We start from the raw sequence: 13,223 nt of genomic DNA, 5'->3' as shown, positions 1-13,223 counted from the left end.
TCTAGAAGTCGAAATGAGCTGAATTTTTTACACAAGAAAGCTGAGACAATTTCCCACAACTTTTATGTTTTCAAGTGACTCCAAATTTGACGTTATCAATGATGTTTTGGGCAGACAATAGAAGATAAGGATTGTCACCAAGTCAAGAGTTGGTCACCCACTCATCAATTAGTCATCAAATAAATAGTTCCCAATTTTGGCCTATAAAAGGAGGCATTTGCCATGCATTTAGGTATCTTAGTTTCCAGATCAAGATCATGCTCTTGTTTTCTCTCTTTGTATTTTTTGTAATGTTTATGCTTTGCTTTCATTAATATCAAGTTTATGCCTTTCGTTTCCTTTCATTTACTTGTTTAACTTTTATCTTCTTTATGTTCTTATTTTGCTTATTTATTTTCCTTTCTTTCATTATGTCTAACTAAGTTTATTATGTCAAGGGGAAAAGGCTACACTAATGGTGTAAGAATAAGTATAGTGTAAGCTTAATATGGACTTTAATGTTTGATACTAATGTGTTTTATATTTGTTATCTTGTTCACTCTTTAATACTTTGCTTGTTAAATGACTAATCTTGATTTATGTTATATAACACTTGGTACAACAAATGCTTGGCACTTTCATAGCCCATACTGTATGGTATAACCGACACCTCAGCTATGAAAGGAACTTGATTTGTTGTTAACATAAGTTATAATCATGAATGTTTAACGAGATTTACAAGTATTAGCATTAATCGAATAAGATGACTAATGTAATCATGTTAACAATCTATAATCAGATTGGAACCTCTTTTGTGTGTGGTTTTCAATTGAATAATAAGAGTTTATACTATATTTGTTTGACATACCATTAGTGGAACCTCTAACCTTGACATTTGTTATTATCATTGTTTAATCCTTACATTAATATTTCATCTCTAAGTTCTCATCATCTTCTTCTTCTTCTCTTTCTTTATTATTATTATTACTATTATTACTATTATTACTTCTTCTTCTCTTTCTTTATTATTATTATTATTATTATTATAGTTGTTGTTGTTTATAATTGTTGTTTATAATTTGTACAATTAACCTCCTTGTGGTTCGACCCCGGTCTTGCCGGATTATTTATTATTTCGACACTCCTACACTTGGGAGAAGACATCAATATTTTAGTCGTGTCAATTAGATAGGGTAGGATGGCATCTCCCCCTTCCCCTTATCAATACCAAAGGAGGACCAGGAGAGAAAGGGATGAAAAAAGACAGGGAGATTATAAAGAGAGGGGAACAAAAAGACAAGGATAAAAAACAAAAAAAGGAACAAATGGATGACAAAAAAAAAATAGAAAGAATATTGATGAGATTTGAGGGAAAAGAGAACGAAGAAAAATATAAAGAGAAAAAAAAAAAGAAACAAGGGAATGCGGGGGGGGGGAAGGAGAGAAACTGTAGAAGCATAAACAAGATCAAGGAAACTAGGGATAAAGGAAATAGGGGAAACTCAATGAAAAACAAAAGAAAAAGGAACAGAGAAGCAAAAACAAAGAAAAATAGAGAAGAAAAAGAAAAAGAAATTAGAGGAAGAACAACTGCAGCAACCATTATTTTTCCACTACCACCTTAAACCATTGCCAACGATAGCAACCACGCTCCCTCACTCCAGGTAATCTTCTCCCCTTCTTTGTTTCCTCTTACTTGTTCATTTCATTTGCATGCAGAACATGAACAATTGATGTTATGCAGCAAATAAATTATAATTAGCTAGTTATTGTGCTCAGCAGAGTAACTAACTAATTGTTTTCCCATGTAATTGAGCTAAGTCCAGCTTTGTAGAAAGGAGGTTTTTCTTTTAGGCTAGTCTCAGCCCATTTTCTTTGTGGTCTAGTCTCAGCCCTTTTTTTTTCGGTTGGTTTCGACCTAGTTTACATTGAGCCTAAATCGATCTAGTTTCCTTTAGGGCGAGACTCTACCCAATCAAGTTGGACTCATCCTATATGATTGGGTTGGGCCCAACCCAATATAAAATAATAATAATAACAATAATAAATTATATTATATTTATATTTTACAAAACAAAATCTAAAAAAATTCTAGAAATCCTAAAAAAATTGTGATTTTCTTGTGTATTTTTCTAAAAAATTTGATTAATATTGGTTTTTATTTTTATATTGTAAAAATATAAATCTGGTATTAAAATACTCTATTTTCTCTTATATATATACATATATATATATATATATACACAGCCAAGTTTCTCAAAAACTAAAAAATTATATCGTATTTTCATATAAAAAAGTTAAAAAATATATATATCAGCATGTATTTTTTGCTTTAATAATGATTTTATTAAAACCATCAAAATTAAGCCAATATTTCAAGAATATCAAAAAAATTATTTTATTTTCTTTTAATATATAGAATTATAAACTTATACATTCCTAAAATTAAATAATAGTTAGTTCTTTTTGTTTATTAATGTTAAAGCAAATAATATTTATCTAATAAAAAAATCTCTCAACTAAAAAAAATTTTACATAAACTTTATAATATCTTAATATATATCAAACAATTAAATAATACAACTACTCCAGTATAAAATATACTCGGAGTTCTTTCTTTATATACAATCGGTCCTCGTGTTTTAGGTTTCCTAGTAATTAAAAACTGGGCGGCGACTCCGTTTTTCACTCTTGCGTTTCTCTCCTTCTGGCTAGACATGCTTTGGCTCTCTATATTTAATGACACCTTCAGCAACCATTTCTTCTTCTTAATATGTTCATAAAACAACAGTACCAAGGCCTGATCTAAAAAGAAGAGAGAAGAAAATGTCTCAAAACTCAGCTGACCTCCCATGGAAGGTAAGGCTCTTTGCATCCCTCTTCTCCTTCACCTTTAAAGTCATGATTCGTCGCTCTGATGGATCTCTGAACCGCCTCTTACTCAACTTTCTCGACTATAAAACCTCTCCATCGCCTGACAAGCCCATAGATGGTGTCACAACCACTGATTTCACTATTGATGAAGACCGCAGCCTTTGGTTCCGCCTCTACAACCCCGTTTTCAGGACTTCAACCACCGACAATGAAGTTAAAATCCCAGTTATTTTCTACTTCCACGGGAGTGGGTTCATCTGCCTGGCGGCCAATTCAAAGCTGTTTGATGATTTATGCTACAGGCTCGCCCGCCTGCTACCTGCAGTCATCATTTCGGTAAACTACAGGCTGGCTCCTGAGCATAGGTATCCATGCCAATATGAAGACGGTTTTGATGTTATAAAATTTATTGATAAATCATACTTTGAAGTCCTTCCAAACCATGCCAATCTCAAGCACAGTTTTGTTGCTGGAGACAGTGCTGGTGGCAATCTAGCTCATTACATGGCACTAAAGGCTTGCAAATCTGAACTTTCCAATATAAAACTGACTGGAGTTATAGCCGTACAGCCATTCTTTGGAGGAGAAGAGCGTACAGGATCTGAAATCAAGCTTTCTAGAGATCCCTTTGTTCCAATGGATACTACAGACTGGATGTGGAGATCGTTTCTGCCAGAGGGTTCGAATCGGGACCATCAGGCGTCGAATGTTTTTGGGCCTAACTCTGTTGACATTTCAGAGCTTAAATTCCCTGCGGTTCTTGTTATTATTGGGGGGTTGGATCCTCTCCAGGACTGGCAAAAGAGGTACTACGAGGGACTAAAGAAAAGTGGAAAAGAAGTGTATTTAGTTGAATATGTCAATGCATTCCATTCATTTTACCTTTTTCCTTGTGTGCCTGAGTTTTCTTTGTTTATCAAGGAAGTGAAAGATTTTATGCAAAAGCAAATGTCCAGATGAAAAAGTTAACAACTTTCTTCTGCTTAGGTGTTTATGTTATCAGCTTGAATTATCTATTTGTTCTGCTTTATTATTTTTTTGTCTTATGAATATGGTAATATCATGGCCCTTTTAGTTCAAGATTTTTTTTTTTTAAATAGCACTTTCTCATGAAAAAAAAAAGTAAACTAAAAAAAAGATTTGAAAAAAAATAATACGTTGTAACTATATAAATTACGCGGTTTCCAACGATTCAATTCGAGTTTTTAATTATCTAAATTTACTTGAATAAACTTAGTTTAAATCTAATCATGTCAACACTTAAAAACAAGAATAAAATGCATTTGTTTTAATAAAAATAATTGATCTGCTGATTTACAGGGTAAGCTAATAACTTACAGGTTGACCTAATAAACCAATGATTTAAGTCTCTTTCCATGTGCATATATCTCTGCATTTTGGGGTGGTGGATAGTACGAAATAGAAACCAAATTAATCAACTTGGAGGAGTGTCCACCCCCGCATATGATAACCTCTCATGCTGTTTTAACTACTACCATTCAGGCTTTTACTCGTGCAAAATTAACTGGGATGCTTTGTTCATTCTTGAAGAAATTATCAGGATCCACCCTTGACTTCACTGTCACCAGCCTAGGAAAGTTGTCCTTAAAATACTTGCTCCCATAAACTTTAGCTTCCTCAAAGATGGTCTGGTTGCTAGGATTGCTACCGATATCAAGATCCCTGTAGTTGAGAAATGCTTCTCTTGGATACTTGCTGACATAAGGAGTCATTGCATCATGCAGTTGTCTTAACAAACTTGTATGGTGATTGGTGGCCTCAATTCCTTCTTGGATCCAGGTTGTGGAGTACTCGATTTTGAACAGGTTTCCAGCTCTATGAGGGAATGGAGTTGCCGTTGCCGAAATCTCATCCATTCTTCCTCCATAAGGATTCCATTGCATCCATATTGGCTCTACCTTGATCATCACCTTCCATATGCTTTCCAAAGCATTCTTAGGAATGACATATTTCACAAAATCAGATTTCTTTTTGAATAAGCTTGCTTGGTTTGGCCTGTTGAGTAGAACATCAGTTGATGCTGCATTTGGAAGGTTTGCCCAGAAAACTACAGACTCTATCCATCTCATTTCCTTGCAGTCTTTTTGCTGCAAACCTAACTCAGGGAAGCTCTTGCTCAGCAAGGAAAGGAGGGCTCCACTTTGTCCTAGAAAGAGGCCGATGAAAGAGATGCTAATTCTTTTAGAACCCTCACTGCTTCCTTTGACAACTTGTGACATTGCTCTAATGAAAAGATCCTTGTCTAGTTTGCTAGCAACTAGTTGCCACTTGTAAAACACATCGGTTGCTCCTTCCTCCAAGGTCCTATCAACCCTGAATGCAGTCACTGTGGGAGGAACTTGAACCAAACTAATCTTCCAAGAAAGAATGACTCCAAAGCTTGCTCCACCTCCTCTAATTGCCCAAAAGAGATGCTCCCCCATTATCTTCCTATTAAGGATATTGCCATTGACATCTACTAACTGTGCATCAATGATGTTATCCACAGAAAGGCCATATTTTCTCATCATGGTCCCAAAGCCCCCTCCACTAAAGTGACCACCTATACCAACAGTAGGGCAAACACCAGCTGGAAAGCCATGAATATTACTCCTGCTGCCAATATTGTAGTAAAGTTCACCAAGAGTTGCCCCAGATTGAACCCATGCTGTCTCACTCGCTATGTCTATGTCGATGGATCGAAGATTGAACATGTCGAGGATGACGAATGGGACTGCAGATACATAAGAAAGGCCCTCATAATCATGGCCACCACTCCGGATTCTAATTTGCAAGCCATTAGACTTTGCGCAAATAACTGTTGCTTGGACATGGGATTCATGGACGGCTGCGATGATCGCAAGTGGTTTTGGGGTTGTAGGAGTCAAAAATCTACGGTTTTTTATCAGTGCTTGCAAGATAGACTCAAAAGAGGGATTTGTGTTACTATAGATTGCTTGAGAGATTGGGTGAGAAGGATGGCTATGGCTAGGAAGACACTGTAGAAACCTGTCAAGAACTGTATCAGAAGCTGCCAATGACACTAACAACAGTAGGGCTGAAACTACTGAGAGTGTTGCAGACATTGAAGCTTTCATTTTCAGGATGATTTCTCAGTCCCAGGCTGCATGATCAAACAAATTTGGTAGCTGTACTTTGGAAAGGAAAAGACAACTGTATCAGTCCAAAATTATTGCAGAGCACTGCTAGCAGCATTCTAAAATGTTTCCAGATCATGTTATGATGATATAATATCTTGCTTGTCTTCCTATTTCTTTCAATAATTTGAAGAGGGCTACTATTATACATAAAAAATATTGTATCTAGCTGGTTCACACATGATCATTAAACCTCAATCACAGAATAGATTTGTCTCATAGACAGAACAGACTCTCGGTATCGTAGTTGTTTAATGGAAATCCAATTTAAGAACTAATCCAAGAATCACCGAGTCAACTTTTTTTTTTAAATTGCATTGCCTTGTTTTTTCTTTAATAAAAATAAAAATCCAGCGTTGATCATGCCTAGTTTGGATGAATAAACCAGACACTAAACACTTGGCCGGATCAATTGAATCAACCGAACACTAAATATTTGTCTGGATCAATTAAATTTCAATCAAGTAAATATTTAGTCTAATTCAACTAAAAACTCCATCCGAATTAAATTTTAGATTCTGAATTTACTGGATTAACTTGTCCCGGTTCATCAAGTATGCTTGGCATGATTCTGGTTTACAGTTGTCAACAAAACCATCACCAATTATGCATTGAAGCCTGCGGCTTCAGATATATCAAACATTGATTTCAATCACCAATTTTCAACGTCTAGTGGGTGTTTTTTAATACCCATAGAAGATTTCTAAATCTCCATGCTGCACATAAGAAAAGGACTAGATAACATCAAGACCAGCAAGAGACAAAGCAGGAGGGGCCTAGCACATAAATGCACACAGCTGACAATGATCTTCCATAAGCTGTGATCATACTTCAAACAATAAAAGAGAAGAGAGAGATAGAGTGAGAGTGAGAGATAACCTTTGATGAATATGGATTGGTTATCATCAAGCATAATGGACTAGGTAAGCTTGCTTTTCCCGCAAGTTGCCATCAGCATATGGTGGAAAACTTGACGTGTGCGAACTGACATAGCTAGCTCTCAAAACACCAATCCTAGCTGTTTGCTGCAATTTACAAGTTTTGAAATAAACAAAAAGCTGGGATTGAGAGAAATTAATAATTTGGAATTGATTGAATGGACTGCAGAAGCAAAGAATCTTGGTATCTACTGTTAGACACACCAAAAAGTGGAAATCCTTAGCCTATTTATACATGTCAAACAAGTGCTAGATATTTTGATCTACGTTACTTTTTATTTGTACATTTTCCAACCACTTGTAGGGATTTTTATCCATTGGAGACCATGGCTGCTTGACTTTTTCAGGTCAGTCTTCTAGGTTTCTCAATGGATTTTTGTACATAGAGACCATGGCTTTCCTTCATGGCTGCTTGACTTTTTCAGGTCAGTCTTCTAGGCTTCTCTATTGAACGTTGGCCTTGATTTCCTGTAAAACTTGCTTTGACTATTTCCATTAAGATAGTACATCTAGTCTGGAAAATCACAGTCAGTCACTTGAGCAAAGCTGACTGAATTCTTTTGAAATTTTATTTTTTAAAGTATTTGTTATTTAAAAATATATTAAATTACTATTTAGTGAAAAAACTAAATTGTCATGAAAAAAAATTGAAGGACTAAACTACAAACATATGAAAATACAGGGACTCTATTGGCTTTTTAAAATCAAATTTTCACTAAAATCACAGGATCAAACAACAATTCACTCTTCCCTCTTCAAAGATTGCGTTGACATCTGACAGACAAGTTTTGCATAAATTATGTGATAGCAGTGACTACATAGTACCATCATTTTCAGAGCTAGACGGACCAGTATATTCAACTAGAGCAACTTGCCGATTCAGCCAGACAATCTTACAAGATAGAACCTTGTAACCCTAGCAGCTTCAATGATCTCCTTTGGTGAAAATGAGGTTAACTTGGCTAAATGAAACGATTCTGGAGGCAAACTATCCAGTGTCCATTCTCAGAGAAAGAACATCGAAAAATGATGAGTATAACCAAGAGGGTATAGAATCAATAGCAGCTATACCTGCACCAAGGCATCATGTTATTGAGATATTATCTGTTCGAATACATGTAATGATTTGGCCGCTCCTAACACTATATTTTAGGTGAATAAATGATCTTTCATCTGAAACCCCCATCTTCTAAGAGAGATTAGAAACACAGCTGAGGTCAGTGCTGCGTGGGGTCTGTGGACTGAGTTAACTTCTGCTACGGACTCTTCCCTAAATGTTCAAGAAGCCATCACCAAAGGGGATCCATACCCATTTTGATGTGATTTTTGCCATCTCCATGCAACCTGTAAACTCTTTTGGAGATCAGTGTATTGTGCAGTCCAGTTCAGCTCACGGTTAATTTTTGATGGGTCACTAAACACTTCAGCATAGTCACCAGGCCGGCGAGGTAAATAGTCTACTTTGATGTCTACACCGGTTGCCTTTTTACATGCATGTACAAACTCCTTGACTGACCTACCTGATAAAAAATAAAAAATAAAAAAAAAGCTTGAGAACACAAGATCAGTGAAAAGCAGCTCAGCAAACAGGAGAACTGGTTACCCACCCATTCCAGTGCCAACATTGTAGATTCCAACTTTCCCAGGCGTTGCCTTTTCAAGCGCTTTAACATGAGCATCAACAAGATCAGTAACATCGATATAATCTCTTATACAAGTTCCATCGTGTGTCTTATAGTCCGTTCCTTTAACCTGCAAAGTGGAAACACCAACATTCTGAGAATTTCATTCATCATAACGTAAGAACGAAGACAGAGTGCAGCATGTTTTTTGTCTAAATGGCACAACACAGAGGAAAGCAAGCAGAAAACAACACAGCCTCTAAGCGTGAAACCTCAATAAATGTCCCAGTAACCTGATTCTAAGACTCCCAAACTGTCTAAATTTTCAGCAACCAATTAAACTGGGCACCTAAAACTTAACCAACCAGGTTCTGAAAATCAAAGTAATATCAATAACCAAGCAGGAAGACTAAAATCCCTTTTTTACCAACTGCAGCATAGCCTTGAAATAACTCAACAGTAAAGTTGCAATTTTGATCTAAAAGGGAAAAATTCAAGGTCAAATAAAAATCAAAATACCTTTAGTCCAGCAACAATACCACGAGCAGCATCAAAACAAGCACCAGAAATTCGTCCGTGCTCACGCAGTTCAGGTCTAGGAGCCTCACCTAACCTTCCATCTGGATCTGATCCAATCACATTGAAGTATCTGAAATTTGGTCAGAAAAGCATTTGTCAATTCATACCTTTAGAAGTGAGAAATTCTTATTATTAAACTTTCATTTCAGGACAGGGATGTTGCTTTAAGTTATCAATTGAATTCAAAGCCTCATCTTCTGCAGTGAGTTCAAAAACTGAAAAAAGGGCATTTGAGAAAAAACTTCAAAAACTAGAGATCAACAAGTAAATTGAATGAAAAGCATTTGAGAAATACTTTCAAAATAACAACAAAAATATATCAGCAATTGGAAAGTCTAACACTTTCAAGAAAAGGGACAGGGGAACTCAATACCAACCTCAATATCATAATTGCCATGTCTGAATTTTTAGAGAAGTCAAGGATGATATCTTCTGCCATCTTCTTAGCTTTTCCATATGGGTTAATGGGTACCTGAGTTGGGGGCGAGGGGGGGAGGGGGGTATAAATCAGTCACCTAGCATGTAACCTGGTATGAAGTAAAATGAGTCATAGCATATCATTCTTGTGCTCTCTTGTCCTGAATTAAGCTTAGACCGGACAAACAGATGAAACTTATCATCATGTGGAGTGTCTGAATTAAGCAAGTTTTTAAATCAAACCTGTGGAGTGTCTTCAGTAATAGGCATCTTTTCAGGCTCCCCATATGTTGCACATGTGCTTGAATATATCAAAGTCTTTACATCATTGGCAGCCATTGACTCCAACACTACCAAGGTATTTGATGTAATGTTGTGATAGTACCTGCACAGCAAGAAAAAACATATCATCATTAAGGACACATACGATCAAGGGTATTGATTTTGATATCAATAGAGAATATTGGATTGTAGTTAAGAGGTGATCCATGCATCTGTAAAAAATGAAATATTTGATATAAGAAAATTCAAGTGTCCAACTTGATTTACATTATATCAGTTTCCAAGAGCAATTTTCCAAATTATGCAGATAAAATCAAAGTCCCTACCAAACATGGCTTTCCTAATCTATTATGCAGTATGTTCGTACAATACCCTGTGTATTTTGAAAAAAAGCTCTGAAGGAAAGGCTGTCAAACAACACAACTTTTCCTATGCCCTGTACTATCAATGACAAAAATAATCTTAACTTTCAAAGAAAGGGATTTTGCTTATGGCTAAAAGTTCACCTAATTCTTTCCTTTCTGCTATCTAGTACATTCACTTCCCCTCTTGTTCCCTTACAGAAGAAAAAAAATATATACAAGGTTATGCTTTAAGTTTTGAATCCAAGATCACTCATTAACAGCATCAGAAGATAATTTCTTCCATTCTCTTAATGTTTGTTCACTCAATTGAAGAGAAGCTCGTTTTCCTCCAATTTTTTCAAAATAAGAGCATGGATCTGCTACCCTGCGATAATTTAAAGACATTATCTTGTCATCTAATCTTACTTGCAATTCTTGAATGCAAAACATATTGTTAAGTTATCAAAGAAATCCCTTATGCCAAAAGAAGTTTCAGCAAAGCCTTTTGTGCTTGTTACTACCATTGCCACATGGAAAAAAAATATTTAAACCTGCATCACCCAAAAAATAAAAATAGAAGCAAGTTCAATAGAAACAGGACAGGTTTAACTGAGACATCATTGAACACTTACTTAAGGGGGTACACGGTGCTTTCCCCAACATATGCAACTGCTGCAAAATGCATCACAGCATCAAATGCATTTTGTGAAAAGATGCTGTTAACCTGAAATTTTGGTAAAGGAAACAAGTTGCAATATCCAAGTTCAACTGTCTTTAAAAACAACCTAAAATAGGCTATATATATTATATATCAAATAATAAAGATACAGTTTTAGGCTCTCCCAAGTCAGCATATATAAACTGAAGCCTCCCAGGCTCAGGAAATAACTCTTCTAAAACCTTGACTGCACCTAAGTTTCCCCGAGAAAGGTTGTCCTGTTAACAATATGAAAATCTTTACCTTAAATGACCAAGAAAAAATTCAAAATCACAAGCCATAAGAGATCTCAAAAGGAAGCTACTACATTTCATGTGATGAACATACCACAATGGTTACTCGGTAACCATCCTTCAAAAGCCGCAATGCTGCATGGGAACCAATGTAGCCAGCACCACCTGTCACAAGGACATGGATCACCCCATCTTCACGCAAAGAGAACTGAAATAAACAAACCAGCAAATCCGAAAGCACGTTAAGGAAATGTCATAAGCTCAAATCACAACTCAATGGCTGAACTTATTTAAGGTTTGGACGACTGATTCCACATTTTGAAACCGTCATAATAAAATCCAAATGCCCCTTGCCGGAGCAGTAAAGGTGGCAGTGCAATTATTAGAGAGGGATAACCCTGCATCTTTTAGGAGCTAATATTAGACATGCATCAAGTTTTTAAATGCTATTTCTGCGGCTTCAAGGGAAAAAACAGGCATGTTTGGTACTAAATTAACAGAAAGAGAATGAACAAAGGAACATGGAGTTACCGGGCTTGGAGAATTAAAGGTTGGAGATTGTTTCAGCATAATTATACATACAGCTGTTAGGGAAGCGGCCAAAAGAATCTTTCCTACAACATTATTTTTTCTTTTTGGATCTGAAAAATCCATGCCTGTAACACAGAGTGAGAAAAAGAAATTAAACTGACCTCCAAATAATTGCATCACCATAAATATCAAGGGAGTTGAGAGGGTGCATTTCAAAATCGAAATGGTGAAGCCATAAAACTGACCTCCAAGGGACATAGATCTATTGGACCTTGGCTGAGTTCTGGTCCTGCCAAAACTTAGCATTTGGAGAGTCGTACGAGATCAAATCCCTTTATCTGTCAAGACTACGCTTCTGTATCACTGGCTTTCTGCTCCAGTCTGCTGCAATGAAATCAAATTCAAACAATTAGCAATGATGGAGTTTGAAACAGAAGAAACCAAGAGAGGAAAAGGTACAATCAGAAGAAAAGGAAGACCAGCTGGGCCCTATACAAGTATTTGAAACCAAAACAAAACAAAGAAAGTAAAAGGTTAAATACTAAAGTAGAACAAATTCTACTATGCAAACGTGGAAAGAAAAAAAAAACAGAAAAATTCACCACTCAAATTCAAATCTTTACAATCTAAAACCAGTAAAAAGAGAGAAAAAAGGTGGAGAGTTCCAAGATCCAAATGGACCAGTAAAAAGAAGAAAATACTTTCAAACTCCGTTTTTCATGTAGAAAAATGGGAAAAATAATTAAAGACAAACACATTGCGATTGTTTGTCAGGTCATGTCTGACACCAGAAATTTAGAGAGAGAAAATTCTGATATCAGAACGTCCACCGTAGATAACCAAGAAACACAAATGATCATGTTTCTAACAAAGACGGTAAAAAACCATTTTACAGATAGAAGAACAAACCAAATCCCAATATTCAAATTCCCCAAGATCCAAGAACACCAATCAATCAAAACCCATCTCAAAAAACAAAGAAAAAATCCTAAATATCACACCTTAAAAAAAAAAAAAAAAGGAGGGCCAGTCAGTCAAGAAAAGGGAAAAATAGCTCAAATATTTTGAAAGCAACAATTTACTAAAAAAAAACACTTTCTAACATCAAAATAGCACCTGGAAACAGTAATAACAATCACAAACTTCCCAAGAACACAAAAGGGCCTATATATACTATACACAATATACAATTAAAAGGGAAGAAAAGGCTTGAAATTTAAGGACATGCAGTCACGAGAGAAATAAAAAGAACCCACCAAAAGATGATCAAGAAAACGTAAGAAAGATAAAGAGAACTAAATACAAAAATTAATTAAAGATTTTAAAAAAGAGAGAGAAAAGAATTGTCAAAAAATTAGAGGGAGAGAAGGAGAGAAACGTACGAGAAGCGAAAAGTGAAGAGGAGAGACAGGAGTCCCGGTTGCTATGGTCCGCTTGAAAGAGTTGTAGTAATAGGCGTAGAAATCTCTGTGCTTTCCATGTTGTCGCAACATGAGAACATGAGAGCGAGAGGTTTGAAAAATAATTTAAGAAAACAATTTCTTTTTA

General features: G+C 35.8%; 3 protein-coding genes across 4 annotated transcripts; 1 reads left to right on the top strand and 2 right to left on the bottom strand.

Annotated features, from left to right (window-relative positions):
- The first annotated feature begins 2,637 nt into the window (after nt 1-2,637).
- LOC105119213 (probable carboxylesterase 18) lies at nt 2,638-3,915 on the top strand. The gene has a single exon (XM_011017339.1). The coding sequence runs from the start codon at nt 2,806-2,808 to the stop codon at nt 3,811-3,813; it is 1,008 nt and encodes a 335-aa protein (XP_011015641.1). The 5' UTR covers nt 2,638-2,805; the 3' UTR covers nt 3,814-3,915.
- A 200-nt stretch (nt 3,916-4,115) lies between these two features.
- LOC105119212 (reticuline oxidase-like protein) lies at nt 4,116-7,244 on the bottom strand. The gene is made up of 2 exons (XM_011017338.1): nt 6,891-7,244; nt 4,116-6,002 (listed from the first exon to the last, which is right to left on the bottom strand). Exon 2 carries the CDS (start codon nt 5,949-5,951, stop codon nt 4,353-4,355), a length of 1,599 nt encoding a protein of 532 aa, XP_011015640.1. The 5' UTR covers nt 5,952-6,002; nt 6,891-7,244; the 3' UTR covers nt 4,116-4,352.
- Nucleotides 7,245-7,722: 478 nt separating this feature from the next.
- LOC105119211 (UDP-arabinose 4-epimerase 1-like) lies at nt 7,723-13,142 on the bottom strand. Of its 2 annotated transcripts, none has more exons than XM_011017337.1 (11): nt 13,058-13,142; nt 11,921-12,056; nt 11,676-11,800; nt 11,239-11,352; nt 11,022-11,129; nt 10,826-10,917; nt 9,811-9,952; nt 9,528-9,622; nt 9,091-9,220; nt 8,557-8,701; nt 7,723-8,469 (listed from the first exon to the last, which is right to left on the bottom strand). In XM_011017337.1, the coding sequence occupies exons 2-11, from the start codon at nt 11,979-11,981 to the stop codon at nt 8,228-8,230; spliced, it is 1,254 nt and encodes a 417-aa protein (XP_011015639.1). In that variant the 5' UTR covers nt 11,982-12,056; nt 13,058-13,142; the 3' UTR covers nt 7,723-8,227. The 2 variants fall into 2 exon arrangements, with proteins under 2 accessions (XP_011015639.1, XP_011015638.1); XM_011017336.1 differs by having other exon boundaries at nt 11,921-12,059; nt 13,058-13,135.
- Nucleotides 13,143-13,223: the final 81 nt, after the last annotated feature.

This window comes from Populus euphratica, unplaced genomic scaffold (genome assembly GCF_000495115.2).
Source record: "Populus euphratica unplaced genomic scaffold, PopEup_1.0 scaffold2651.1, whole genome shotgun sequence".
NCBI classification, from domain to species: Eukaryota; Viridiplantae; Streptophyta; class Magnoliopsida; order Malpighiales; family Salicaceae; genus Populus; species Populus euphratica.
The sequence above is the reverse complement of the archived record's forward strand: the minus strand, read 5'-3'. Positions and strand labels throughout refer to the sequence as shown.

What these genes read in the sequence shown, in the direction of transcription:
- LOC105119213 (XM_011017339.1), top strand. Translation starts at nt 2,806, where the DNA reads ATGTCTCAAAACTCAGCTGACCTCCCATGGAAGGTAAGGCTCTTTGCA.
- LOC105119212 (XM_011017338.1), bottom strand. Translation starts at nt 5,951, where the DNA reads ATGAAAGCTTCAATGTCTGCAACACTCTCAGTAGTTTCAGCCCTACTG.
- LOC105119211 (XM_011017337.1), bottom strand. Translation starts at nt 11,981, where the DNA reads ATGCTAAGTTTTGGCAGGACCAGAACTCAGCCAAGGTCCAATAGATCT. An exon ending in CCTTTAATTCTCCAAGCCCG is followed by an intron (nt 11,353 to 11,675) that starts GTAACTCCATGT and finishes TGTTTATTTCAG; the next exon opens with TTCTCTTTGCGTGAAGATGG. An exon ending in AGCACCGTGTACCCCCTTAA is followed by an intron (nt 9,953 to 10,825) that starts GTAAGTGTTCAA and finishes CTTGCTGTGCAG; the next exon opens with GTACTATCACAACATTACAT.